The sequence below is a fragment of the Rutilus rutilus genome (genome assembly GCF_951802725.1).
Source record: "Rutilus rutilus genome assembly, chromosome: 12".
Classification (NCBI taxonomy): domain Eukaryota; kingdom Metazoa; phylum Chordata; class Actinopteri; order Cypriniformes; family Leuciscidae; genus Rutilus; species Rutilus rutilus.
In genome coordinates this window covers 20376833-20402768 of record NC_140217.1, presented here as the reverse complement: position 1 = coordinate 20402768, position 25936 = coordinate 20376833, and the positions used below count along the sequence as shown (strand labels likewise).

Sequence of the window (25936 nt, the reverse complement as noted above, 5' to 3'; positions counted from 1 at the left end):
TTTAATTTGTGTAATTTTGATTTACCACTCATAATCGACTGAGATTGATTTTTACTTTCATATTTATGGTTCCATGTGTAAATATTATCAAACATATTACACTTTTGAGTTATTTAACAAAGTGAAGATGACTGTATGCAAAAATCGTTGTGAAACCGTAGATTAACTGAAGTTGACAAACCACCTAATGCTGGTTTCCTTTTCCTCTGGTTCTTTAAAGGCCCCCAAACCCCACACCCCATTCAAGGTGGAGTCAAAACACTCTCCTCATGTTCATCTCAGATTATTTCTTTGTTACACTCAGACAGTTTTGACTTTCTTACCACAGTCACTGGTCTCTCAATTAATTTCCTCTTTCATAATGTTAGGTTTGAAGTATGCTCATTTTGTTCTCTTGTTTCTTATCACCCCCTCTGTAAATGGTAAGTTAAATTCCATACTGGTTCTAACCTTATTGTTATAGTGTTGTTGTTGTTGTTGTTGTTTTTGTTAAGATAATTTGAAGACTGACTAACTGAGTGAAGCTGTTTATTTAAAGTTTAACAAAAGTATGCTCATAAGACTTGTTGGATTTTATTTTAGCAGTCTAAAGCAGTTCTATTAGTGTGTGTAACTTTCATAAAATTTTCAATACATGTGATTCATCTATACAAATGTTATTAACTTGTAGCCATTTCACCTCAGCACATGGAGGTATTGTTTATATCCACAGAGTAAGAAATTCATCCATTGACATTTCCTGCGAATCAACCAATAAGGAGGGAAAACCATTCGCCTTTTCACTGGAACGCAGGTTGCTGCAGTCCAGACGAGTACTGTATCTTTCTGAAGGATTATTATCAACCATCACTAAATCTGAGGACAAGGATCGTATCACAGTACGTGATGAGTTGTACAACCACACAGTTCGTCTGACAATCTCAAACCTGCAGGGTCAGGACACAGACGTGTACCACTGTGAATTCTACTATGGCAGTCTTCCACATGATAAGAATATCCCTGGCAAGATGGATTTCTTCATCTATGTTGAAGACTTCTGTAGGTGACCTTTATTTATATTACTTTCAAATATGTGTTTACATAAAACAGTCTAGATCCAGGTCTATGGTGATGTCCCGTCCAAACATAGCCGAAATAGGTTAATCTTGCATTTAATGCCATCACCTTAACAAAAAGAAATCATACAGATGCGCTTCATTTTCAACAGTAAATAGTTAACTCAGTGCATTATTTTCATGCAGTGTGGTGTGTTACTTTTGGATACAAATGTAGGATAATCAATTAATAAACCTCAACAGGAACAGATTGATTACTGTTATTTTTCAGTGCAAGTAGCTTGTAGTATTCGAATCTTTCAGTCAACATGCTAGTCATGTTAAACTGGAATGAAAGTTTTTCAAATCCATCAAATCTACAATTAGATCTACATTAGATTACTTGCAATTTACTACCCCTGTTTATGTAGGCTACTGTGAGTGAAACTAGACAATCTGATGCAGTCAAGCAGGGAAAGTATCAAATTACTCATAAGGAAGCAGAAACCACAAAAGCATTTGTTCTTTTTTGTGTACTGTGCTTTTTTATTTGCAGATGATTGTTACAGAGCCTAAGACTGAAAATTTTAATAAAATAAAATTGGTCTGAAACCTACCTAGTGCATTTACTGAAAAAGAGAGACATTTTGTGCATAATTCTTTTGGCTCCTACTTACATATGTGTGTGATACAGATAGCTTCAATAAATCCATAATAGTTTAGTATGAACTAAAGTTTAGTAATAGCCATAATAAATACTATAAAATAACCCACTTTACATGTGTTCAGCCTATTTCTTATTGACTGATTTATAGGGCAGATAAGGGCAGATATCTGTGACTGCAAACTATTTTTTTTTATATAAATATATTATGTATATTCATTGATGGCTCACAAAAATCAGCAGCATATCTTAAAATAAAATGAAAATAACCATGAGAGCTGTGGAAATACAATGCATTATATACAGTAGTATTGCAGCATATTCCTTTATTGTGATTGTGTTTGTTGTGAATGTGTTGCAGCTCATGAGCCATTGCCATCGTGTGATTGTTTAAGCTACCTGTCATTGCTGTATGTGATCTCTGGAGCTGCATGTCTGCTCGGGGTTCTGGTTTTCACTCTCACTGCAGTTTACTGTGTAAGTATTTAGTTTCAAGTTTGTTTTTAAATTCAACGGATAGGGGAGAGTGGGGTAAGCTGTGCCACCCTGTTTAGGTTGTTCTTTAGGCAAAAATACATGAAATAGAAATACTCCTACTTATGGTCAAGATGTCTGCTATTCACTGAAAATAGAAGAAAGTACATATAATAATAGGTCCATAGACCTTTTTTTCATCCTCCTCAAAAAAGTGGGCCCTATAGGGACCCCATCATTGGGGAATATGTCAATGATTATAATAAAATAATAATAAAATTATAATATGAGAAAGAACACATTTGAAAGTTTCATTGCAACTTTATTTTACAATGTTTAATTGTTATATTGGTTCAACAAAATCAAAAATTAAATAAATAAAAAATCCTGACACTGTTGACAGCGATTTGCCAGCAAATATGTGGTTTAAAGGTGGTGTCTTTCTAACCATATATGGTTTATTCAGTTAAACCCTCCCTTATACCGATTTCCTCTCACATACAGTGTAAAAGGCCCAACCGTAGAAAGCCGCAGCCTGTAGTTCCTGTTTACGAGGAGATGACTGGGGTGCGGCCGGCCAAAAGAAAAGCCACAATCTGTCAGACTGATATTGCAAAACTGGAAGAAGAAAACAGCTCTGTGGCCACTTTGTTCAGCAAGGAAAACCTCTATGTTAATTGATTCAACAAAATTTAGTGAATAAGAAGTCACTCTACTTGAGTGTTGACGTTCATGATGATGCTTTAGTTGACCCACAAGACTTTACTGAATCATCAGCATTAAAAGGTGTTTGATAGCATAAAATTGGTCTTTTCATCTTTCATCTATACCTCTTTGTTAAAGGTACTTTTAAGACGTAATTTTATTGCTACAAAAACAGAATCTCAGCTCGTATCCTTTTTATACAAAAATGAATTGCTTTTTTAAAAGTATAAAAATGATGTATTATATGATAAAAGACAGATAAAGTACACACGCGCAATATCTGTATTTGCCGTTTTTGTTTTTACCCCTTGTGTGGAACTGAATAAGAACAGTAGTTTCTCACTGTCTGCACAGTCTCCATGTAAAAATTTTGCAATATCACAAAATAATGTTGCAGGACCTGTTTATTGAAAGGTTGGAAAATGATGGAAACTGACAAGGGAAAAAAATGCTGTTGATAAAGACTTTCACATCATTTTTCAGACATTATGTAAAACATTAAAGCATGCAAATAAAGTTTAGATGAAGTGTTTCCACAGTTTCACAGACAGGCTTTCCGGTCTTGTCTGCCACTTGGTTGGTTTTGGTTCAAAAACAGTGGACCACAGATCGCTAACAGTCTATCTGACAGTCTGAGATAAAAGTGAGAGCAAAGTGTGGCATTTGTTTGCTTTAAATATGAATGCTATATGTTTTATTCACATGGCAACAAATAAATATTATCTCTCATGTACATATTTACAATTTGCTTGTATCATGTTTAAAGAAAAACTTTATAGTTTTCTGTCTCAAATAGAGTATCAAGACGTGGGAATGTACATTTGACAATAAATAGAAATATAACAGCTATGTTGCGTCATGCATTCTTTCTTAAAAACGAAATATTCCTGTTTCTATTGATTCTTCTGCAAATGGGAGATAGCTAGGGCAGACAGGAAGTGAGGGATGTAAGTTTTAGGGTCTGCTCATCGAGATCTGAGGAGGGCTCTGTACATGGCAAAGCCTAGAACAGCACAAACAGTGGCTCCAACACTCGTTCGGAGCCAAAATGTAGAGCTCTTCAGGTCAGAATGGGTAATATGCCTAAAAAAGCAAACAGAAATGAAGAGAAAAAGGTTCAATTAATGTTTAGTAGCTTGCATTTATAACTGTACTAATTATACAGTTACGTGGCTGCAACTTAAGATAATTACAAATAAAACATTTAGGAACATTCTGTAGGGAAAACTGAAACACAAGTTTAGTGAACGATGCCCGAAAAGTGACAAACCAAAGAATTCAAATAAATAGATTGAATATACAAACAGTGTTATTGAAAGAAAAGGAGGAAAAGCTTGACACTAAAATGTTACAAAACTCAGTCAAAGATGAAGAAAGATGAGTCAAGAAATGGCAATGACAGATGGAGAACACAAAGACACTTTAAGAAGAGGAAATAGAGAGGAAAAGGGTAATAGCTCAATCACTCTGTTGCAACTTAAACCTTGTGTGAAAATGAGAAACTAAATTGCTGAATGTCACAAGTTGCAAGTCAGGTGAGGATGACAAGATATTGAATTTAAGAAGCATGTAGAATGTGCAGGAAAGTGCTCAATTCACTCAAGCAACCCAAAATCCACACCCGTGACCCCCTTCGCCATATGTGGTATATGCGAAGGGTATATCCCTACTACTTGCATGTTGCATGGTTTGTTTTTTAATAGAAGTCATTATAATCATTAGGTCTAATTACACACACACACACAAAAAAAAAAAAAAGTGTGAAAATTACCATTAATACAGCTAATCCTCAAAATAACATGTGTTTGTATGCAGGCATTAATGTTTGTATAAGGCATAAGGAGGTGGGATTCCCCAGCGTGAGAGTCCCCAGAATCTTGGTTCCAACAAAGGATTTTCTCATCTACTTAAATATCTTAGGGAGTTTTTTCCTTGTCATTTTGCTTGTTCATTGGGGCAATTTGTGAGACACTATTCTTTGTAAATCTCCTTTGGAACAATACTTTCTGAAAACTGCTACACAAATAAGCAGGACTGAATTGAAAAAGTATCCAAAAATCTACAGCCCAACTCTGAAAAGAGGTGACAGTCCACAGAAGATCATAACTGCAGCAGCTCTGTTGCCTAGAGGGCCTCCCCACAATGCATTTTCATATAATCTATATAGTATTATGACTATATAGTATATTCAAAAGTTTATTAGCACATTATGCCAGGCCAAAACAAAAAGCTGAATGAAAGAAAATGTATGTGAATCAGCATGAGAGTAATGGAGAAAAAAAGTAAATGAATAAAGATAAATGCAGAAGAGATAAGTAAAAAACAAAGAGGAAAAGCAATGAAGCAAGATAAAAGCATCCTGAGAACCTGCTAAAGACGACAGTGTAGAGTTTGGTCCGAACCGTCTGCACAAGCTCAGAGTTGAGGAAGTTCTGACACAGACAGAAAGTGCACCTGTTACAGGTACACATGCAGCGCAGACGCGCATGGCTGCCAACACACAGAAAGATACAAGCACATGACAGAAATGAGGCATTTCTAAGAAACAAGATATAGTGTACTTCTGAGTTAACAGATAAAGGGAAAAAGTTAAACGATTAAAAGCACACTGTCAATTTAAGTGTTCCTCAAGTTTTTTTAAACTACTAACAAGTGTAACATTCTCTGTTGTTTTCTCTTTTGTGGTCTTACAAAACAAAGGAAAAAATTAGATCACATGCTTGGGACTTCACAAACTGACTCGCTTCTGAGTAAACCACCTGACCATGTACTATTTTTATTGTTTTAATGTTTATCTGCATTTGGAAAAAATACCCTGAGAGATAAACAAGAGCAGTAAATTAACTCTTTCCCCGCCAGCATTTTTGAAAAAAGTTGCCAGCCAGCGCCAGCATTTTCACAAGTTTAATGGCCCCCAAAATATCTTGTTGTATGAATATCTGATCATGCAATATCTCAAAAGAAAGAACAGACTATCTGCTTTTAAACAAAAAAACAGACATTTTATTTACAGCTTTTAATGCATTCTTTTTATCAACACTTAAATGTGGGTAAGTTACAGTTAACAGCAACATTTTGAGCAAAAAGCTGAGAAAATCGGGGTTTTGTCAAAGGCTACATCTAGATCGGATTCAGAACGATGATCAAAACATAGATGGAGTAGATCAGGTCCATCAACACCTCCAAATGCTTGCACAGTCCTATAGCTCTTCCTGGGTCGACATTTCATTTGGTAACATTTGATTTATATGCTGTTTAATGTTGATGATCGCATTATTTTACATATGCATCCGCTTACATATGATATTGCTCGTTTTTGCTTCTTTTTCACATGTCTTTTGATCGGGAGATTCAGTACTCTTTCAGAAGATGTCTAATAGCGGCCCTCACCATATAACAGTAAAAACACGGAAAGCCGGAAAATTTTGTCAATGGCGGGGAAAGAGTTAAGAGATAACGGAGAGAATTCAAAAATAGTAATTTATAGTAAGAAGTCACTTGTCTTAAAACACCCTAAAAGGAATTAACAAGCAGAGGCAAACTCTACTGTGCTTCAAATGTGTTAAAATACCCTATAAATATTATAATTGTGGACAATGTAAACACGCTTACGGGTACACGGCCATGGTGGTGAGTTTGATGAAGATGTCTTTGCTGGGAGCCGCAGCTGTGTTACAGGTATAGGACTGAGGCGGAGGCATCTTGTGCTTGCGACAGAATTCCAGTGGAGTCATGCAGTATTGCTGCTTTGTTTCTGGCAGGTCTGACTTTGCGGCAATAAGCATACATGGAGTCTTACTGTCCATGAAGTGTTGCTGGGAAATGAGGTAAAACGTGCATTTAGAACACATATATCAGAATACATGCAGAATATAGGATGTTTAAATTAGTCATAAAGGAACATTACCACAAATGTGAACTTATTGCTCTCTCTATTAAACAGACAGCATAGTATTGGCTATGCTTTTTTCTTTAGATAGCAAAAAAATTGTCATCAAAGTGTAAAACAACAATACTGTGAACAACACTGTGTCAGTATAGCAAACCTTGAATATTCGTGAGCAGTACTCAAAAGAGCAGGGGTTGCTGACATCATAGATCAGACACACAACATCACATGAAAGTTCTGTCTCAGACAGGAAATCAAAATCTGGAAAGACTTCGTGGAGCTGAAGGAAAAACATAGGAACTTTAGAACAAAGTTTCAAAGATTCAGTTTACTTTTCGAAAAACTGATAAATAGTACAAATAATGATAAATGGTGGTCAATTCTCTAAACTCTTTAAATGGATTAAATGCATGACGTAAGTTCAAATGGTTTGAGGAACTGCAATAGACTGAATTAGTCTTCTGTCAAAACCCAGAAAGCCTTATTCGCCTGTGGTTTCCTCAAGATTTTCATGTGGGGTTTTATACTGGGGTTTTTCAGTTTATTAGAAAAAGAAGGTCTGTGGTAAATATAACTTGATGACACTTGGACATTTTGCTTTACAGCATAAATTACACACACACCCATAGCGAAAATGTGAATTTTGAAGTATCTAGATAAAAGCGTTTGGCATGTGAGTGTGTGCAGTTTACATGGTAGAGCAAAACATTCAAGAATCGTCAAGTTATGTTTATCACAGACCTTATTTTACTCACAAATTGGAAAACCCCATTTTAAACCCCATAGGAAAATCTCGATGGAACCAGTAGCAAATTAGTCTTCCGGGTTTTTAACTCATCCCTGCACCACTCTCTATACTTTTTAAAAAGAGTGTTCAGAAACTAGTTCCACAAGCTGAAAAAAACAACTCTAATGTGTAAGATTCTGTAAGAAAAAAATATTTACCAACAAGTACTTCTCCTGTCCGTACACATGTGCAGTGCTGATTGCATAATATGATTTATGCTCTTCTCTTATTGTCCTCTGATGCTGTGAGGAACAGACAGTAAATAAACAGCAATCATGACAATGTCACATCTGAAACTACACAATGTCACATTTTTTAATGAATAAATTGCAAATACCCTACCACAGATAAGTATGCAAAATATTTCAAAATCATGTTGCTGTTGTTCCTCTCATTTCTAGACAAAGTAGCTCTGATGAAATCTAACAGCTGAGCTATGAACAAATTTCTTCATGTTCGTACTATGAACAAACAACATAATCCCTAATGCATTAGATGTAGCACATTTTAACAAACTTAACTTTGTTGTAAAGTGTTACCCAAACTGCTAATTTAATTCCACAATATCATGAGCAAAAAAAAAAAAAAAAAAAAATCCAGACAGGATACTTATTTGAAGGTAAGCGGTCTATATAGATTTTCAATAAAAAAATTTTTTAAAACATTGAAGTGTTTTTCTTGTAACTGACCACAAGGTTTCTGCCGAGGAAGCCCTGCAGGAAACCAGTTTTGCCACTTCCAGTTAGTCCAAACACATGACAGCGAAATACATTCCGTTGCGTCTGTTTCTTCTGAAGGTCGAGATTCTTATCACGGGTCACTAGCATGAGCAAAAACATTCAGTCAACACCACAGCTGTCATACGATGACCTGATACTGACTTTGATGAATTTTTAAATAAAATACATGTCATGATGAATTTTACACAGTCATTGACCTGAACTGAATCAAGACTGAACTGACTTTAGCTGTATTTTTTAGAACTGTTTTATAGCAGAATTGAAATCTGTTTGCATCAATGAGCATTATTTTCCTGTTTATCAATGTAAAGCTGCTTTAAAACAATCTCTATTGTACAAAGCACTATGTAAATAAAGTCAGGTCACCTTTATTTATTTAGCGCTTTATACAATACAGATTGTTTTAAAGCAGCTTTACAGGGAAAATGATGCATTTCGGCTGATGTTCGGCTGAAGTCAGTTCAATGTTGATTCAGTTCCCTTATAAAGATCATTAATTATTAGAGTTTTTCTCAATAGCTTTGGCCCATTTTTCAAAACAGTCTTAACATTCTCTAAACTGTAAGCTCAATTGTCACAAGTTTTTGCTGGAACATTAGAACTCAATTGCATGTCTGCAAAACATAGTAACTCACCTAAAACTTTTCATTCATGCTTCAAAACCAAGTTATTGTGTTAGTAAATTGGCCATGGGCACCAAAATAAAAAGTGTTTTTGTCATCGTGTGAGCCACACTGGTCAAAATGTTTAGATGCTTTTTCACCATGGAATGTTGTTTTTTTCTACACAAATTTCATGTTTTTTTCCTGCTTTTTTGTTGACTAACTGCCTTCTATACTGTACAAGAATTTACTGGGAAAAGTCAACACTGTGATACACAAAAAGAAAATGAACATTTGTATTTTTACAGTACATTTATTTTTGCTGCAATGTGTTACGTCAACTGAAAATTCTCAGTTGCTTGTTCATTTTTACACACTCTATTATCTCTTTCTCTAACATACAGTACATATCTTCTTAGTTACGTATCTTCCTATTGCTCTTCCATGACAATAATTTTTAGTTTACATGTAACACATTTCTAGAAGAAAAAAAAAAGTACTGTAAAAATACAAACTTGGTTGGTTAAACATTCCATGTCTTAAATATTTATGGAATATAACATGTCTGACAGATTTAGATCAATGAATGGATCATTTTGCATGTGATGGCTCACACGTTGAAAGAACGTTTAGAAGTTGTGTAGAATCAACTCATCAGTTCTGATCAACAAGCCATGTGCATTAAGTCATTGTGCAAATTGTAGACAACTGTACTTACTCTTTTGCATACATGTGCCAAAGCACATGCAATTTGCTTAAATCAATAAGAAATTCAAATCTGATGTGAACAAGAAACTAATTGTTCAGAGATCTGAACCTATTGTTTTGAGAAAAAAAATGAGAAAACAGTGATATCAACAGGGTGTGGTTTAATTCCAGGCTACATCACAGATCAAGGATTTGTCTCATAATTGATGAAGTTTGCAACACTGATTCTGTTATTTTTCTCTATATTATTGTGACGCTGCTTTGAAACAGCTGTATTGTATAAAGCGCTACATAAATAAAGGTGATTTGACTTGAGTGGGGTCCGTGTACTTTCTGATAATTTCATTTCCTGTTTTTAATGGAATAACGAGAAATGAAAACCAGCTTGTTTATTCGTTTTTTAGTTTAGTTTAAAAAACGAAAAATGAGATTTTGGCTCGATTTTTCATTTTTCGTTTGTGGTTTACAAATCGGTTTATGGGTTTGATATTTCATTTGCACAAGTGGGCGGTTGCTGGTCACGTAATTATTGCTGCTGCGACTTGCAAGCAACCCCATTAATGTGAGCCACAGTATATGACAGATTATTTTAGCATGATGTATTTCCCATTGATAAATACAGTGCAAATAGTTCAGTCTATTTGGAGAAAAGGAAAGTGGAAATACAAATCAATAATAGGCTGAACTGTACCATGATAATATGTCTGTAACATTAGATGTCCGTAGATGACCTACCCATAACTGTTACATTAGAGTTAGGGGATAACACAGTTTGTACAGTATAAAAATCATTATGTCTAAAGTTCCCATGAAACATGAAAACCCAATGGGAATATATATCCTTGTTGTGTAAAACATCTGTCCATAATCTGTGACTACACAATTCCAATACACAATACTCCAGCACTGGGAGGCATCTGGAATAACTCTGCAATGATCAATCCGCTTTTTTAAGCCAGCTAATTTTACAGTAGGCTCATATTCAGAATGTCCTTCTCGTATAACACCAACGACCGCACAAATGGGCTTCCTTTGTGAAATATAGCAGACCACCGTTTTAAATAACAGTTTAAAAAAGGTGGTCTGCTATTTTTCACAAAGGAAGCTCAGTCAGTCAGTCAGTCAGTCAGTCAGACAGACAGACAGACAGACAGACAGACAGACAGACAGACAGATAGATAGATAGTTTAAATGTATTAGGCCTATATAAATTTAGGAACATAACAAGCATTACAAACTACAATAGCCTAAACAGAACTGGAACCTTTGTAAGATATGCGCTCGTCTTCACAAAAACCACATGCAGGGTTTTTAAACATCTTGTGTGGAGAAAATATTGTTTATTCTGGGCAGTATGGCAAGCCATGGCAAAAAGCAGGATAACTTGTAGGCTATAGCCTACTTGAAAGTAAAACCAATTTGCCGAGTAAAAACAGAGTTTGTGTTGTTGAATCATATCTTTTTCTAGTAGGCTACATCTTGAAATATAGATCTCATGACAAATAAAAATTTCAGATGGACAAACATTAAATGCAAAAAAAACAGTGTGAATAACAATAAACTAGAGAGTGGATACACAGATATGGCCTATTTATTATGAATGAAATTCATGCATTTATTTGTCATTTAAACTAATGCAAACAGGGAAAGAGAATAGAAAAGACTTATTATCCTGTCGTCCCCTCTAGTGGACAGCATTAAGTATTACGGCCTTCATTGCTCAGATAACACAAGTCAGTGGATTTTTTGTGAAAGTAAGTCTGACCAGTAAGAAAAGATATAAGCGAGTCAGACCAGTCTGAAGGTCTGAGCTGAGTTTGGTGAAGCATTAAAGTTCTAGGCGGAGTCAATTTCTCATAATAATAATAAATTATAATAATGTTTAAATATATGCTGGCTTTCTCAAGCCAACATAATAAAGAAAACTCAGAGAAACATCGACCAATTCAGTGTGTAATAAAATTGTATTAGTTTTATAATAAAACTAATAACATTTTAAAGGTATGCCGTGCTCTTCAACCGACATGATTTTAATTAATCCCAAACCTGGTAATTTTGTCAGTATTAATGTACCTTCACTGATTCTAGCTTCTCTCTTTTCTGTCTCTTTCTTTTCATGTGAACTGGGTAGGCTACACATGCTTACATTCATAAATATAAACTTTATTTCTATTCAATTTTCAAAATTATTTAAAGCCTACATATGTCACACACACCTGCCTGCCTTTTGATGTAAATAAAAGACGAGAGTGGTAAATGTTACCAGGGTTCCCACACCTTGGTTAACTTCAAATTCAAGGTCCTTTCAAGAACTTTCCAGGTCCAATACCCTCAAATTCAAGGATGTGTAGGATCTTAATGTGGGGACACATTTCAAGTGAGAGCAAGGTTACATCATGTTACCTTGTAAGATACATTGTTACAGTTTTGCGCACATGAACGTCATGGCAACGTACAACACGAACTCACGCGGGAAACACTTAATGTAACGCGGAAATGCCCATAACTAACGTAAATCAAGCAAGTTTGTATGCATAGGCCACGAAGTGTAGGCGAAATAACACATTAGCGGACAGGAGCAAATAATATGGAATGTTTTACAGAAAACTTCTTGCAGAAAATAAATTCAAGCACTTTCAAGGACCTGTATCTATGTATGTTTATTTTCAAAAACTTTCCAGGGCCTTGAAATCTTATTTTCAGATTCACAAACTTTCAAGGATGTCAAGGACCCGTGGGAACCCTGTGTTACGGACATATTATCATGGTACAGTTCAGCCTATTACTGATTTTTATTTCCACTTCCCTTTTATCCAAAGAGACGGAACGATTTGCACAGTATTTATCAATGGGAAATACATCATGCTAAAATAATCTGTCATATACTGTGGCTCACATTAATGGGGTTGCTTGCAAGATTTGTAAACCAAAAAAAAAAAAAAAAAATAGAGTCAAAATCTAATTTTTCGTTTTTTAAACTAAACTAAAAAACGAACACACGAGCTGGTTTTCATTTCTCGTTTTCTCCAAACAGGAAATGAAATGGTCAAAAAGTACATGGACCGAGTGGACTACTGACTTTCGATTTCTGCATCTGCAATTACCATAATAACCACAGGAGGGATCAGTGACTCATGAACAGGTTACCCAACGATGAAAATGTTGTCATTTTCTCATCACTTTTAAAAACCCGCTCAATTAATGCATATTCGAAAATACAGACTTTTTGCCCAAAAATACCAAGAATTAGTAATTATACAGTGGTGGCCAAAATGATTAGAACGGTAAGATTTTTTAATGTTTTAAAAGAAGTCTCTTCTGCTCAAGGCTTCATTTATTTTTGCAAAAACAGTAATATTGTGAAACATTTTTACAATATAAAATAACTGTTTTCTATTTAAATATATTTTAAAATGCAATTTATTTCTGTGTTGGTAATGCTGAATTTTCAGCATCATTAGTCCAGTCTTCAGTGTCACATGATCCTTCAGAAATCATTCTAATATGATGATTTGATGCTCAAGTAATGATGCTCAAGTAATGATGCTCAAGTAATGATGATTCAAATAGAAAACAGTTATTTTAAATTGTACAAATATTTCACAATATTATGTTTTTTGCTGTATTTTGGATCAATTAAATGAAGCCTTGGTGAGCGGAAGAGACTACTTTTAAAGCATTAAAAAATCTTACCGTTCTAATAATTTTGGACACCACTGTATATGTATATAATTATATGTTATACAATATATAGCAACTATGTCTTTTAACTTACCTGTTATGGCAGATGCCTGAGACTCCTGCTCAGCAATGATAGAGTAACCAAGGTAGCCAAGATATTCTAGACATCGCTGGACATCCAGGTAAGTTGTTAACCTGCAAAAATGACATTGATAACTGATAAACTGATGAACCATCCAGACAGAAATGAACAAAAGGGTAGCATTTCAATGATCAATAGATTCATTCTACTGTTCAAAAACACATAATTACATTCACAACATTAAGGACACAAAGACACATGGCATGGTTGATACACACGTCCACTGAGAGAGATAGCCTTGATATGTGATCCAGCCCTGGTCATTAGTGCAGACCGTACTGTTCACATCCAGTCCCCAGGGGATGTAGGGGAAAACACTGAACAGATCCATAAGCTCTTCAGGGGACAAAGCACAGTCTCTGTCCTAAAACAGAAACAAACAAGCTTCAGTAAAAACAAGATACAAATGATGATCCAGAAAATGGCAAATTAAGTCTAGCACTACATTTGTGACAGACATTTTTATCTAGACATTTCAAAAGGATCAAATAGGATAATCTTAATATGTTAATGTAATATTATGATAAACTTTTTTTTTCAGTCAATGTCTGAGGAAGTCAACCATTTGTACCTTATCATGTTTGTCAAAGACGCTCTGTAGAAACAGGTAAGCATTGTGATTGAGCTCTGTGGTGCAGTCCGGTGGTATTTTTAACCTGTAGGAACGTAAACATAGAGTCGGATGTTGATAACTGTAAAATTAGCAGATTAGCATAGTTGGATTAAATTGGGATTGCCGAAAAGTCTCTAATGTTCAAAGCAGATTAAGAAAGTTCCAGATTAAGAGAGTTCAAGCTTGATTTTAATTACTGTAAGGGAGCAGTTCAATTATTTTTGTACCATTTATCCGTTTCTCAAAAAAGATATTCTGTGCACTCACATACTCACATGTAATAAATTAATAATTCATTTATAAAGTTTTTTGTACTGAACAGTGGACACAATTACAATATGTAAACAGAACAACTAAGACCCAGTAAAAACATCTGTATTTCAAACCTGAGGAATATAAATCTACAGTATGTTCTAACCAACAGAAAATTTACAGAGGTCTCTTTAAACAAGCCAACTGAATAGAAATCAGAAATTAGGTGTAATAAGACGCTGCTGCTTCCACCCATGACAAGAGAATGTGACTTGCTGAAAGAGTGACTGATGGGAAGTGGTATTTCTTACGGGGGAAACAGGTAGTCCTGATGCAGCTCGAGATCGTCATCATATCCAAACCTCCGCAGTACCGTCCACGTGGTCTCATGCCTTCCTCTTTGGATAAAGAGAGTATGTAGGAAAAGGAAACCTGTGGAAAAAAACAATCTGGATATTCCTTTCTGGGGAGATTTAAGCAAACACAGGGCTGTATGCAAATGTTAAGCTTCACAAATGCAGCCTTACCTTTGAGAGTGAGCCCATTGTCATGCACTCCATCCGTCAGGTTTTTACTTACAACATTTTTTACATCCTCTAGGGCTTGTGGGGCTAATGGGGTGTTGAAACAGGTCCTCTAAAAATAAAGAATCAGACAATGACATTGAATACACAACAACATGAAGGGGTAGTTCACCCAAAAAAATAAATTCTGTCATCATTTACTCACCCTCAAGTCATTACAAACCCATAAGAATTCAGTTAACCTTCGAAACAAAAATGAAGACATTTTTAATAAAGCCTGAGAGCTCTCTGTCTCTCCAGTGAAAGTCCATTTCACCAAAACTTTGACGCTACAAAAAGTTAAAGGTTGTAAATGAAATCCATATGATAAAAAGATTTAATTTTGGCTTGTATTATAAACATTGATCAGCATGCATACATGGAGCACATCAAATATCCATCATTCATATTTTTCACCTCCTTCATATTTTCATTTTGTGTTTCGAAGATGAACGAAAGTGTGTTTGAAATAACAAGAGAGTGAGTAATTTATGACAGAATATCCTATTTAGGGTGAACTGACCCTTTAGTTTGATTATATGGTTATGGTTTGACTTAAAGCAAAATACAGAGTTAGATTGTCTTCTTTAAGGTTAGGACCAACAAATGGTTGTTTAAGTGTATAAATATGAAAACATGTTCTTAGGGACATCAAGGACATCAATGAAATCAGGCATTGATGTTGGCGATGGGACCGGTGTTTCAATTCTTCTTAATGTTGTGAAAGTGGTTCAGGTCTTAGCCAGTCTTTGGCTTTATGGAGGCCAGTTAAGCTCTTCCACACCAGAATAAACTATTTCATTATAGACCTCACTTTGTACACCAATGTTATGCATGAGCAGAAAAGGGTTCTCCCTAAATTTTTGTAACAAACAGGAAGCAAACAATTCTCTAAAACATCATGATATAACCCTGTTAATTAGAAGGGGGTGACCACATATTGTGTCGTGCACCCTAAAAGGCCATACACAGCAGGTATCTCACCTGAAAAAAGGTGAGTTCATAATCATTGAGGACACCATTGTTGTCCAAATCTGACACCTTAAAGATTCGTGTCAATGCTCGAACACAGGCAGATCTCATCTGTGAACCAAAAAAACAACAACTTAAACTTCACATACATGAAGTACTGTGTGGTTCATGCAACTACATATTAAAATGTATATATACACAAAGATGTGCAGACCTCTTTCTTCTCTGGACAATAGAGTGGCCCTGTAGGGTGAAGGACAGCCTTCTGTGCATAGTAAAACAACTCTGAAATATTCTTCAGATTCTTGGCTGAACACTAAAAAAAGAGGTAGAAAAGATGCAAATTAAACATTAAAATAGATGAAGCCAGGAGTAAGCTTTAAATATAGTTAGATTTAGGACATTTAAAGGCATAGTTCACCCAAAAATGAAAATGTTGTCAATTAAAACCAGACAGTTGACGGTAGCCATTGATTTCAATAGTATTTTTTTCAATAGTACTATGGAAGTCAATGGCTAACATCAACTGTCTGGTTACCAACTTTCTTTAAAATATCTTCTTTTGTGTTCAACAGTAGAAACTCATACAGGTTTGAAACCACATGAGGGTGAGTAAATGATGACAATTTTCATTTTTGGGTGAACTATCCCTTTAAGTAGCTTTTATAAACATGCCTTAGAAAAATACTTTATTGGTGTGCATCTTGAAACAAAACAATGGCACTGACATATTTTAAGATATGCCAATGCAAGATGCTTTCAGTTACGACAGCTCAAACATCCATTTTAGTCTGGGACTAGGCTTAAGCCTTGTCTGTGAAACCAGGCATAAATGTTATACACAGTCAAAGAAAAGACAGGAATACAGGATTTTTTTTTTTTTTTATCTGAGCGATTTAAACTTCCAGGTAATATTAAGCGATTTGCAAATCTGACAACTAGAGACTTTAGCTTGATTAAAGGTCCCATGACATGGATTATTTTATTATTTTATAATGTTTCCTGGGGTGCCCTTATAATGTTAGTATGTTTTTAAGATCAAAAATTGTTTTAGCCTCTGATTTGAACGCTCTGTTTGAAGGGGCGTGTCTGCTGTGAGACTTCAGTGTAAACAGCCAATGCTGTGATTGGCTGACATGCTTGCATATGAAATAGCTAGCATTACAGGTGGAACTCTCTCGAATACTTTTACTATTACAGCTATTATATGTTTTTACTATTACAGCTATCGAGATTAACGAATCGTGAGAAGTTTTTTAAGTATTTAGATCTATTCCCATCACATAAAAGGTTGCAGTGATGAGTATTGAGTGAATGAAGATCTTATCATTGCAACGCAGTTTCTGCACTCTCACTAATGATTTCACCAATGCAAACATGAGGTAAGTACAGTAAGAGCTTCGTTGTGCAGTGTAACAGCGTCATTGATTTCATAACGAGTTTTGGCAAGTGTCCGTCCAGATAAACTCGCGCTGTGTGATTGACAGCTTGGGCGACTGGAAAGGGATTGTTCTTTGATCACTTTCCGTATGTATTTTAATCACAGTTTAAATAAGATTATTTTCATCCTACCAAGAGAAACGATGTGAAGTTGATATTTTAGTCACTGGCTTGATTTACTGATGCATAAACATTATTGAACGACTTTGAGAGAAAGATTATCTGTCTGAACTTGAACAATTACACAATCAGAAATTCACATAACCCACTGGTTCTTCAGAGGCTCGGATGAAGGAACTAAAAAAATACTTTTGTGTTCATTTTTACATCCAAACACTGAGCAACTGCCATGCTTCGCTCGTTTGCAAGCCATGATGTATCTCGAGGAAAAAACAATATCGCGCTCGTGCAGCTCATTTTCTCATGGGCGAGCCAAATTCTCTTTGCGGGCAAAGAAGAGAAAGGGGAGGTAACCTTTCCCCTTATGACGACATAAATGGAAGATTCTAGATTCGCCCGTCTGAGCTTTCATTTTCTCAAAAATACCCAGGGCTTGGTTTACACCTATAAAAATGTCTAGCCACTGGGGGACCATAGGCAGGCTAGGGGAACTCATATTAAAGGATTAGTTCACCCCAAAATGAAAATTTCCTAATAATTTACTCACCCCAATGCCATCCAAGATATCCATGTCTTTCTATCCTCAGTGGGAGAGAAATTATGTTTTTTGAGGAAAACATTTCTGGATTTTTCTTCTAACAATGGACTTCATTGGTTACCATCGTTTTTAAGTCCAAATCAATGCAGTTTCAAAAGTCTTTGAAGTGTTTAAACGGGCTTTACGCGATCACAGCTGAAGAAGAGGTTGTTATCTAGCGCAGCCTTTCTCAAAGTGGGTGCCGTGGCACACTGGGGTGCCCCCTGACTGTGTCAGGGGTGCCGCCAAAAAAATTAGTAGGTTAAAAAATAAATAAAAATAAATTCGGACATTTCATATATAAATATATTTGAATTTACATAAATACATTCTTCTTCTTTTTAACCCTTTCGCACGTACGACCACACCGGTGTGATCAGTCTAGGCTGGTCCCTGGAGCAGCGGTGTGATTAGAACGGTCAGTGAGTGCATGACGTGATCAACTGCTAAATTCAAATGTGCTTTCGCGCGTTGGCTGGCGCTGAGCCAGAGACAGGTGCGCTCAGCTGTCATATATCACAACTTTTCAGTGTTTTCATCCACATAATGTTTGTTTTAGGTTTCAGACATAAGTACTAAAAAACAATACATTTAGAGTTTGTAAAATACACACTGATGTCAAAGGAAGAGGCAATAATAATCCTTTCCATTATAATTAGTTTTATTCATATCAGATACACATTGTGTAAGTAACTTTAAAGTTTACTCTGTTCTTCTCCCAGTTCACCTGCCACTTACTTTTATGTATTTCGGGAGAAGTGGATGAATTCACTTGTTGTAAATCCAACAGATCCGATTCTCTGAACTGCATCTGCGGCACAAACTAACATGGCGGCGCCCATCGCGCATACAGCTCAACTAACGCGATCGTTATAAAGGTGTTCAAAAAACAAAACACTTCCACTTGCATATATTTGACAATCGGAATATCAGATATTTCATGCCATATCTAACAAATTTGTGAATATTTTGAATAAAAAAGGAAAAATGACATAAAAGCAGATCATCATTCATTCAGCTCTGTTGTTGCTGCGGTGTGTCACGTGACAGGCAATGACGCGTCACCATGGAAACCATAAAGTGACACATTCTGAATAACGGTCACCTTAAAAAACTCACGCTGGGGGGTCAGCCAGAATATTTTAAATTTACGTGTGAAAGGGTTAAACATATGAACGGATTAATAAAATTGTAAATTGATTTTATATATATATATATATATATATATATATTATATATATATATATATATATATAATTTGCATTACATTTGGGTTATGCAGTGTTTTTAAATTATATTTTACACTGGGGTGCCTTGAGATTTTATGCACTTTTGAAAGGTGCCCTGATGGAAAAAAGTTTGAGAAAGGCTGATCTAGGGAACCGATAGGTCATTTTCACAAAAAATTTATAATTTATAGACTTTTTACCTTCAATAGTTCGGATTGAGCTGATCAACAAACGGACAGGGAACTACGTCATCACGTTGAAAGGTCACGCCGGTGCCGGCAGAAGTACCGCCCCACTGTTTACAATGCGACCGTACGTAGGAGGATAGTTCAAATAGTATTGTTTGCTATTATATATAGTAATAGTATTCAGTGAATATGAATATGATTATTATATGAATAACATTCTGATGAATATGAATAGTAGTTCAAATAGTATAGGAAAGAAAGACATGGATATCTTGGATGGCATTGGGGTGAGTAAATTATTAGGAAATTTTCATTTTGGGGTGACCTAATCCTTTAATGTTAAAAAAAACTCATAAAGTGAAATGTTCATGTCATGGGACCTTTAACAAAATTGCAGTGTAAATCCCTACAGTGAAGCATAAGGAATTCACCTATGAACCAGACAAATAGCAACAGAGAATTTTCCAATAGAGGTGAAATTGCCTGTGCCACGTTAAACCCACACAGTTCAATAGTTAAAAAAACATAAATTAATAGTTCAAATCTTTAGATCTCACTTGACCATAGACAGACCATAGACCATTTATGTACACCCCTTTTTTTTTTTACCATCAATTACTTTCTTATACATCCCTGACTTTGCCTTTGACTAGCTGAAACATTCTAAGACTGAACTGAAAACACTTAAAGACTGTTTCCAACAACTGGAGCAGATTTTAAACACCGACTGAACGCAACTGTCTCTGATTCGGCGTGTTTGGGAATGATCAGTTGTAAGTATCAAATTACATTCATAATCGGCCTTACAGTCGTTAAGTGTGTCCCCGCTTTAGGAGACATTCAGCATGGCTCGACATACCTCCACACAAGTCTCTATCTCTGTGTATTTGTTCATGATGGGAAGGACAGTCTCCATACTGCTGTGTTCAACCAGATCAGATTTATTCCCCACAAGGATCAGAGGAACCCTTAAACACACACAAACAAACAAACAAACATACACACACAAAAAAGGTAAACACAAACAGTTTCTGGCTATTTTTAGTATACCATAGACCAGAGGTGTTATTGTACACACTGCCAAGAATTTCAAGTCAGCATCAAATGAAAATTCTGACTTACTATCTGTTTTCTAAATGCATGTTATAGATTTTATTGTGAACAATTCATCCATGTATATGTTTCAATTATAAAAAATAAAACATTTTGAAATGTCATAACAGGATCTTCCTGTAACGACTTGTCTCTGGTGACATATAAAGGGCTATTTAAACCAGTGGTTCTCAAACTTTTTTGTTTTCTATGCCGGGCTTGTTCCGACGATGCAGTCAACGGTCTAGAAGAAAAAATATTCAGAGGAATTGTCATTCGGTGCAGTGCCACATTATAAAGGCAGTGAGCCAATTGCCAATTACGCACTCGAACGCATTTGCCACCGCGGTTTTTCTTTTCTTTTCTTTCTCCCACGCATTTTAGCTACTGCCCATTTGAATGTGCAATAACCAACAGTCACTCAAAGTTTGGCAAACATTGGGCATCAATCATAAAATACAGGCTTTTTTTTTTCTTTCTTTCTTATTATTTTTTTTTAAGTATTAGTAAAACTGTTCTGACGTAAATTTTCAGTTTCATTCATTGTTTGTATTTTCAAAATGTAAGCTGCCACTAAACTGACAACACATAAATTGTGTGTAAAGCATCAGAATGTTGTTCTTTTAGGCAAACTGATGACAGTGCATTCTGATAACACCATTTACCATAAAAATATATAATAAAATTATTAGTTAACCAATTAGTTTAGTGTGAAATTTTTTTTTCAATGATACACAAAAATGATTAAAAACTGCCACGTAGTCCACTTTCCTTTTTATTATAGTTTACTATTAATCTGAGCACCAGTAGTGTTTACTGTAATGGCATTTATCTTAGTCTCTTTTGTATTTATGCCATATACTGGAGCCAAATGTGAGAAAGGAGTTCAGAAGATCATCCCATCAGAAGACAATACCAGCGGGTACCTACCTGCTATCTTTGTCTGTCCTCTCATTTATCAGGGGAATCCAGTGACTTGTCACCTGTGACAATGACATTATTTTCAAAATCTGAAAGCTACAGAAAGGCCTGTTCACACCAAGGATGATAATTATAACGATAACTATAAAGATTTAATAATAATTTTAATTCTATCAGAATCCACACCACAACTATAACAATAACAGCAGGGAGGAACAATATTGTTATAGTCACATTCAGAATGATTTTTACCAGCTGGTGAATGATAAAACATTGACAGCCAACCAGAATCCACTTTAAAGGTTGTATCAGCGATTTCAGGCCCAAACATAAATGATCACATTCATCTAATCTTTCCTAACGATCCGCTAAAAGAGCTTGATCATTTAAAGTAACATACAACATACCTGCAGCAAAACTAGTTATAATAAATGAGTTGGTGTGGACGCTAATATAGTTATATATCTTCATAGTTATTGTTCTTGATGTGAACAGGTACCATATACCATATATTGACTTGTACCATATAAGAGCAAATAAAATATATAAATTGTTAATTGAATGTAAAATATGTAAATTGTAGTATCAGACAGATTTGGAAATCATGGATCAAATTACTGATTATTCTAATGAACGATTAAGTTATTCTGACTTATAGCATGAAGACTAGAATGTATGATCAAGTTCTCTCACCTTCTCAATAGACTTCTTGTTGTTCACAGAGTAGACTATACATATAACATTGGCCTAAAAAGGGACACAAATATATATTATAAAAAAATATATTTCTCTGAAAATATCAACAACAACAACAACAAAAAAATCACTGAGTGTTGTGAATCCTCATCTCACCTTTGATATCTCTTGATACAGTTGTTCATCTGTCTGTTCAGCTTCTGTGCATATTTTAAAAAAACAACAACATTGTTATCTCCTCTCCATTCAATAATAATAATAAACATATTTACTAAAAATAAAAAAGTTAGTTAATTTTAGATTTAAAAAAGACAGAGGTTATTTGCACTAAGTGCACAGAGCAATAGAGGCTATTTACAGTCAGTTTAAATAGCAAAAAAAAAAAATATATATATATTTTTGTGTAAATACTAATAGCAAATAGTGACAGAAACAGTGTAACATAGTATGTTATAAAACATTATGCATTAATAGCACCATCTTCTGTTTATATATTATATTTATAAAAGTAATAAATGGATGCTGCCTTTTTGAAAACTTATTTGTCCCTATCCCTGAAGTCATCCCCTTACACAAACTTGCCACAAGATGGGCTATTGGCAGTATTTGCTGAGCTAGCTGCACAGTGTACCTAGTACCTCCAAAAGAAAGTCAGTAATGTTGTGCTTTTGCTATCATAAAATCAATCAATACATCAGTATCGGCCATTGAACTATAGTACATAATTCAGTTGCTGGTTTAATACCTGAGTAGTCCACTATATGAGTGGGGACCCTCTCTGGTGTGACATCTGCTGGTATAGTGATTTCCTCAGCTCTATAAGGAACCTATTATGACAAAAACATCCATACTGACACCAAAAACTGTTGACACTGTTGCAAATAATAAAGTCAGAACAATCATTTTTACAGAGACTGTAATAATAATACATACCACAGCCGGGAACTCCTCACTGACCAATGACATGATCAGGGATGTCTTCCCCACTTTGGCTGTTTATACACACAGACAAATAAAAGAGCATTACCGGTTTCCTCATCTCCACAGATCAACCTGATCAACCCTGAAATCCTTGATGTAACCTAGACACGAGAATTCCTCATGCAATTTGAATTTATATTTTAGTGGGGACTGGGGACGTCCTTTCATAATGTTACAGGCTACCAGGTCTCCATTAAAGCCAGATGAAACCCTCTTATGGTCATAAAACTCATAAGTTAACGGAGATCATCATCAGATCAACTATGAAATTAACCAACCTTTTGCATTCTATAAAAAACCCTGTCACAGCTAAACATATCCTTCCTTTTATTGTAAACAGGTCTTCATGGACCACAACAGATCTTAATGTTATAGGAGTCAGAACCCTTAAAGGGATAGTTCACCCAAAAATGAAAATTCTGTCATCATTTACTCACCCTTATATTGTTCCAAACCTGCATGAGTTTATGTAGAAGGTAGCCATTGACTTCCATTTGAAATACTAATGCAAGTCAGTGGCAACCATCAATTGTCTGGTTACCATTATTCTTCAAAATATCCTCTTTTGTGTTTAAAAGAAGAAAGAAACTCTTACATGTCTGGAACAACATAAGGGTGAGTAAATGATGACAGAATGTTCATTTTTGAGTGAACTATCCTTTTAAGTTATTATTTTTAAACATTGTATTTTGCAAATGCTGCCTACCTAGATGTCATTCTGTAAACCTAGTGAGCTGCCTAGTGCCTACCAAGAAAACCTTCTGTAAACCCAGTGAGCTGGCTACCAAGACAGTTTTTGTAAAAGATAGTGGGCTGTCTGCTTAGACAAAAAAAATCTACGTAGTGAGCAGTATACTTAGTCCTAGACAGTATATGGTAATGGCTAACACAGACTGAAACAGGCACGTAAAGATGCTCAAAAACGTTGACTAGATACTGTATGAAGTTCACTAACCCTCTCATCTTGTTTCATATTGTCACACATAAATCTAACCAAATGAGTCAATGTTCAATGTTACTGTTATGAAGCCATGCGCTGTCATTACAAGAGCGGGTTATAACAGTCTGCAGTGACAGTTACTGTATAACCTTGTCATCAGACAAAACTGCGATTTCATGTTACAATGCAACAATTTCAAACATTGATATCACCTATAAGCTCAATCATTCAGTGGAAGAGTGTAAACGTTGATTTCATTTTAAGGTTCACTTATTTTAAGGTTACGGTCGTTTCGTAACAAACAAGGACACCATCCCATTAATAAGAGACTTACGTTCTCCAACCAGCAGAATCCTCACGTCTTTTCGCATATTTCCCACTTCTGAAGTCAAGTCGCATTTACCCGTTTATAATCGTCAGGATTTTACAGGCGTTAACAGCAATCCACATCAAACTTCACAATAAATAAGCGTGGCATTATGTAAAAATTAAAGCAAGTTTATTTTTTAAATTATGAGGCGATACGACGTTTCTGGATGATAGAAACATCAGTATTGGTATTTATGGAGTGGATTCACTCAGCGCGTCTGTTAACTGGTGTAGATGTAACGCGCACACACGCCCCCTTCTGACCTCCAACATGCCTACGGGTCTCACAAAGGGACAAATAATGCAAAAGACAAAAGAAGACGCAAGATTCTTCAGTTTTAAAATAGTAGTTGTTAGTTGAAAACAACCATTTACACATGTTTTCAAGATACATTCCATCGAGAACCTTTTGTGTCATTGAGATTACAGTATATTAAACAATTAACAGTACATTTACATTACATGTAGCCTATATTTATTCATTAACCTTTATCCAAAGTGTCCAAACACACAAAAAAAGACAAAAACAATATCTTAAATGAGCCAACAGTATTAGCCTAAGTTTTAAACTGTGCGTGACCACTTCCACCTGATTTTGTTACTTAGGTAAAGTTGGTTTTATATTCGGACTTCCGCGTTTAAGAACTTTCTCAATTAGGCTACATGTGAAATAAAGCAAATTTTTGCAAATTCGAAGCAGCTACATGATATTTACAACAAAGATTGTCAACTACAAAATTATTTCACAATTCATCAAAATGGGCAAGTTGACAATCTTTGTTGTCAACTATCAAAAAAACTTTTAATGGCATACTTGCGAATGTCCACAGAATGTCCAATGTAGTTTGGTAAACAAGATAGGGACCGTCTAAAAAGTCATCGTCTAATTTTTTCCATTGTGTGTAAACAGACAACTACATTTTAGCCAACTACAGATGTACCAGCAAATATCTCTCACATTATGTGTTCTATATGCTATAGAATGTCTAATGCTGATGGTGTTTAAAAAAGGTGTTTAGGAAATAATTAAGAATAGCCTACATGAACTGTAATTTGTTAAAAATCCAGACTGTAGAAAGTGGAAAATCATGTGTAATCTCCTGAACATAGCCTAGTTAATCGCTTCATTTTACAACTGTTTATATTTATTTATTTATTTATTTATTTGAAATCAAAATGAACAAGAACTGTGTTGGTGTGTTGGTTTTAATGACATATGATTTATTTCAAAAGGTTTTGAAAACATGGGCTGACTGCTCCAAAGCAAGTTGGATCTTCAGCCCATGTCTTGCTGTTTTATTCACCTCTGTTTTTCTGTTTTTAAGTGCGATAAAGACTTTACAGTGTAACAGTAAATATTTATTCCAGGTGTTGAATAAAAAGAATGGCTAAACTAAACTATCTTTTATGTTTTCCTGTTGAATGGCATCTTCGTTTAACATTAAACTCTCACAATAACACAATTGATGTGCATTGATTGATGTTTACAGTCCTGCAGTAATATCACTGTCCGTGGTACTGAATCCATCAGATTATTGTACTCAGAAAGCATGACAG

The 25936-nt window shown here is 35.2% G+C and overlaps 2 protein-coding genes across 4 annotated transcripts; one reads left to right on the top strand and one right to left on the bottom strand.

Annotated features, from left to right (window-relative positions):
- The first annotated feature begins 192 nt into the window (after positions 1-192).
- Positions 193-3726, top strand: cd7al (cd7 antigen-like). The gene is made up of 4 exons (XM_084426741.1): positions 193-422; positions 685-1038; positions 2060-2175; positions 2677-3726. Exons 1-4 carry the CDS (start codon positions 362-364, stop codon positions 2851-2853), a joined length of 708 nt encoding a protein of 235 aa, XP_084282867.1. The 5' UTR covers positions 193-361; the 3' UTR covers positions 2854-3726.
- Positions 3264-25257, bottom strand: rhot1b (ras homolog family member T1). 3 transcript variants are annotated; one of them, XM_084426729.1, is made up of 20 exons: positions 25194-25257; positions 23023-23081; positions 22835-22916; positions 22246-22289; positions 22087-22140; positions 21403-21455; positions 20240-20348; positions 16041-16142; positions 15839-15937; positions 14819-14927; positions 14603-14723; positions 13998-14082; positions 13645-13790; positions 13379-13479; positions 8243-8373; positions 7712-7795; positions 6924-7046; positions 6490-6692; positions 5245-5367; positions 3264-3960 (listed from the first exon to the last, which is right to left on the bottom strand). In XM_084426729.1, the coding sequence occupies exons 2-20, from the start codon at positions 23053-23055 to the stop codon at positions 3843-3845; spliced, it is 1920 nt and encodes a 639-aa protein (XP_084282855.1). In that variant the 5' UTR covers positions 23056-23081; positions 25194-25257; the 3' UTR covers positions 3264-3842. The 3 variants fall into 3 exon arrangements, with proteins under 3 accessions (XP_084282855.1, XP_084282854.1, XP_084282856.1); XM_084426728.1 differs by lacking the exon at positions 25194-25257 and adding an exon at positions 24345-24652; XM_084426730.1 differs by lacking the exons at positions 5245-5367; positions 25194-25257 and adding an exon at positions 24345-24652.
- Positions 25258-25936: the final 679 nt, after the last annotated feature.